The sequence below is a fragment of the Magnolia sinica genome, chromosome 4 (genome assembly GCF_029962835.1).
Source record: "Magnolia sinica isolate HGM2019 chromosome 4, MsV1, whole genome shotgun sequence".
In the NCBI taxonomy this organism is placed as follows: Eukaryota; Viridiplantae; Streptophyta; class Magnoliopsida; order Magnoliales; family Magnoliaceae; genus Magnolia; species Magnolia sinica.
In genome coordinates this window covers 47,070,082-47,073,655 of record NC_080576.1, presented here as the reverse complement: position 1 = coordinate 47,073,655, position 3,574 = coordinate 47,070,082, and the positions used below count along the sequence as shown (strand labels likewise).

General features: G+C 46.7%; 1 protein-coding gene across 1 annotated transcript; it reads left to right on the top strand.

The window, feature by feature from the left end:
* The first annotated feature begins 1,970 nt into the window (after positions 1 to 1,970).
* LOC131244136 (uncharacterized) lies at positions 1,971 to 3,156 on the top strand. The gene is made up of 2 exons (XM_058243789.1): positions 1,971 to 2,330; positions 2,932 to 3,156. The coding sequence occupies exons 1-2, from the start codon at positions 1,971 to 1,973 to the stop codon at positions 3,154 to 3,156; spliced, it is 585 nt and encodes a 194-aa protein (XP_058099772.1).
* The last annotated feature ends 418 nt before the right edge of the window (positions 3,157 to 3,574 follow it).

The window sequence follows — 3,574 nt, the reverse complement described above, 5'->3', positions numbered from 1 at the left end:
AGTGTCCAGTGAGCAAACCAACTCGTGAGCCGAATACGGTGGTATGGAATACTGTATTCGAGCTGTCAGCCTACGATCAAGTGACAAGCCCTTAGTGACCTCAAGCATACACTACAAACTACGTTGAGGTGATGAGTCTTTCCGTAGTAAACTAGAGTATAAACCAGGCCTACGCCAATGGTGACGAGCCTCTCTGTAGCGACCTAGAAACCATCTATCGTATGTGACTACTAGGATTGACGACCTTAGATGGATCAATGTTTGGGTTATGATGTAAAGGGAGGTGCCTTAGCTTCCCAATCCTACTGTATAAATATGTCTAATTAAGAACTTAGCTAACACGACCATGCATCGCATTGTACGGTGCTTTGGCGAGAAAGTGCACAAAGGAAGGGGTGCATGCCGCGACCGTAAGAGGAAGATCGTAGAGGGAGTGCAGGCGAGGGCATGTATCATTAATACATATCATTTTTGCATTAACCAGAGTACTTAGGGATGCTTGATTGTATTGCTTTATCATTACTACTTGATTGAATTAATAACATGTTAACCTCTGCCTTATAGCTCCACTGAGTTAATCACTCAATCCCACGTTCTGGGACGGTGTTTTAAACACCAACTAGACTCTGTCTTAGCTGCAGGTGATGGTGATGCTTATGAGGCAGTGCCAGACTATTACGATGATGAGGAGTTCTCCTATATGCAACTCTCTGGTGGGTCTATGTAAACCTGAAGTTGCGCTGACAGAGCTACAGGGTTTTGGATAGATAACATTACGCATTCTGATTTTGTATATTTTAAATTAAACTTATAATTATTTAACCTAGTGACATTCATACTCTGAGGGCATGCTCGGGAATTTTGTGAGCCCGGTTCCTGAGTTCGGGGCATGAAAAATTGTCTCTAGAGTATGAAATGTTGTTTGGGTATAATCGCATTCATGTTTAAGGCACTAATACGGACAACATTTAATCATTATTATCTATGTTGCATAAGTGATGCGTTAGAACTCGGGAGTTGAGTCTATGCTTGACCCCCGATTTTTAGGGGGTTACAAGTCGTATCAGAGCATGATTTGGATTAAACTGGACCTGGGTTATGGTCACACGATGTCCACTAACATACTTTGAGTTAGAAGGGTGTGATAAAATGTAAAAACGGTTATAAGATTTCCAATTTCGTCGGTCGTTGGATTCGACCGAAACTGACCATCGTAGTTCACCTCGTAGGCACCTTTGATCATGTAAAATGATCCTAATCTCCCTCTAGTCCATCAATTAATGAGTATGGACGTTAATTCAGTCAATCTCACCCGTAAAACATGTCAAAAGCCTGAATACTCACAAGTTGGAGTGCGAACGTGCACCGGACAAATGCGGGGGGGCCATATCGCAACTTATGATGGGATCTGAGGTGGGTCCCACACATTTTCGACATCCCGGGGGGTGGACACCACCCCCGTACAGAGCCACCACTGGCCAGACAGACCCCGGGCAGAGCCTCCGCCAGATCAGTGGGGCCCCGCCCGACCAGACAGCGCCCGGGCGGAGCCTCCAGCCGCTCAGCGGGGCTCCGCCAACTGACCGACTGTGGGGTCCTCCACACATGTGTGGGACCCCTCTCCTCCCTCTAAAAACCCATTTTAGGGTGTTTTTACAAAATTCCAACCCCCTCCACTCCATATTCTCTCCCAAACCCCTCAAATCTTTCTTCCTCTCTAACCCATTGCATTAAACCCATCTTCAACCTTCAAATCTTCTTCTTTCATCATCACTACCTTTCTATCTCCCTTTCCAAGTGGCTCAAACCCCATTAACTTTTTCAATCCCTCTCGAATCTTTTTTCATGTCTTCCAAACACCACTTTTTCCTTCATTTTTCACACCATCTCCCTCTTTTCTTCCCATTTGAGTACACAAACCCACTTGTGTGTCTCAAAACTCCAAGAGCCACCAACCCATCCTATTCCCAATGGCTTTCTTTGAAGTGGTCACCTCCATCTTCTCCATCTCTACGCTCTTGTCTCTCATGATGAGGAAACGAGCGGCCCCAGATGAGGCCGGGCCAAGCCGACCACGTCGTCCTACGAGGAGGGTGGATGCTGAAAAAAATGCCAATGTCGAGCAAGAATGGAGGTCCAAGCGGGACCTCGATCCTCGGATTCTGTTGGAGAGATCCCTACTACCGAACATTGGTCTCGGTAAGTTCCGCAATCGCAGAGTCGTGTTTGAAGCACACGTCGATGAGAAGATGCTTGGGACGTACCCAGTCATCGAATTTCTCACAGAAAATGGGTGGGGTCCCATATTCGAGGGAAAAGCTCCTGCGAGGGCAAACACTATGCACACTTTTTATGCCCTCATTTGGAGTCCCATATATAATCCCTCCAGTTTACCATCCCTCTGAGTAGGCAGAAGATTACAATTGGTGTGGATGACATTGCTCGTGTCATGGGTGTTGAGAAGGGATTGGTGCATTCTAGCGAGAAGAATTGCGCTAGTAAGCGAGAGAAGAGACTCAGCTCGCGATTCCTCTGTGGCCAATTCGAGCATTGGAGGCGGGGGACTAGCCTCGCTTCAACCAAGATGTCAAATGACTTCCATCTGCTCCACAACATATGCACGTATAATGTGTATCCCCGATCAAGTAACCGCACCGAGTGCACGAGGTTCATGGTGGACTTCTTGTTTCGAGTTAAAAAAGGAGACAAAGTATGTCTGCCCACTCTCATCCTGACGTAGATAATCAAAGCGGCAGGTCCAATAGGGAAAGCACCATGCTGCCATTCAGCCGACTGATTTGCAAGATCGCCTACCACTACAGCTTCCGACACCATATGGATGACATCGCCCCAATCCATATTATCAATGTAAGCACGCTTGACAATATGGGGATTGGCAAAAGGCAAAGTTGAGGCCGCTTTGGGGATTAGAGTGACAATATCGAGGAGAAAAGTGATGAGATCGAGGAGAGTAAGGGTGAGAAACAAAGTAGTGAGGATGAAGAAGGAAGTGGTGAGGATGGTGATGGAGATGACGACAGTGGCGACAAGGAAGGGCAACAAGAGGAAGAAGTGGAGGCCCAAGGCCCTGATGTGGCCTCTCCTCCTGCTACACACGAGCATGATAGTGATCGGGCTACATCAGAAGCCCGCTAGGCTCGAATCGAGGAGGGCCAAGCTGCCCTGCGACAGAAGGTGGACAGGTCCGGGCCAAACTTGAAGAGACCCGAGCCAAGCTTGAAGAGAACAAGGCCTTCATGAAATAGAAATTCATGAAGGTGTCTAGCACCTTGAGGGCTATATTGTGCTGTGTACAAGATAAGGGTGCACCTCCACCATCGCCGGATTCTGACGACTAGTCGTGCATGTAGTCGTCTTTTATTTTACTTTGTTTGCTTGTTTCTATGTGTAGCCTCGATAAGCTTAGTAGTGTGGTAGTTTGGTAGTATGTTTTAGCTCACATAAATCTTCTGTCATGATTCATGTAACGCCGTATCTCATGTATTGTGACAATTTTGATAAATGAAATGCATGAAGTTTCCTTAAGCTGTGTGTGAATGCTATGTAGTTGAGT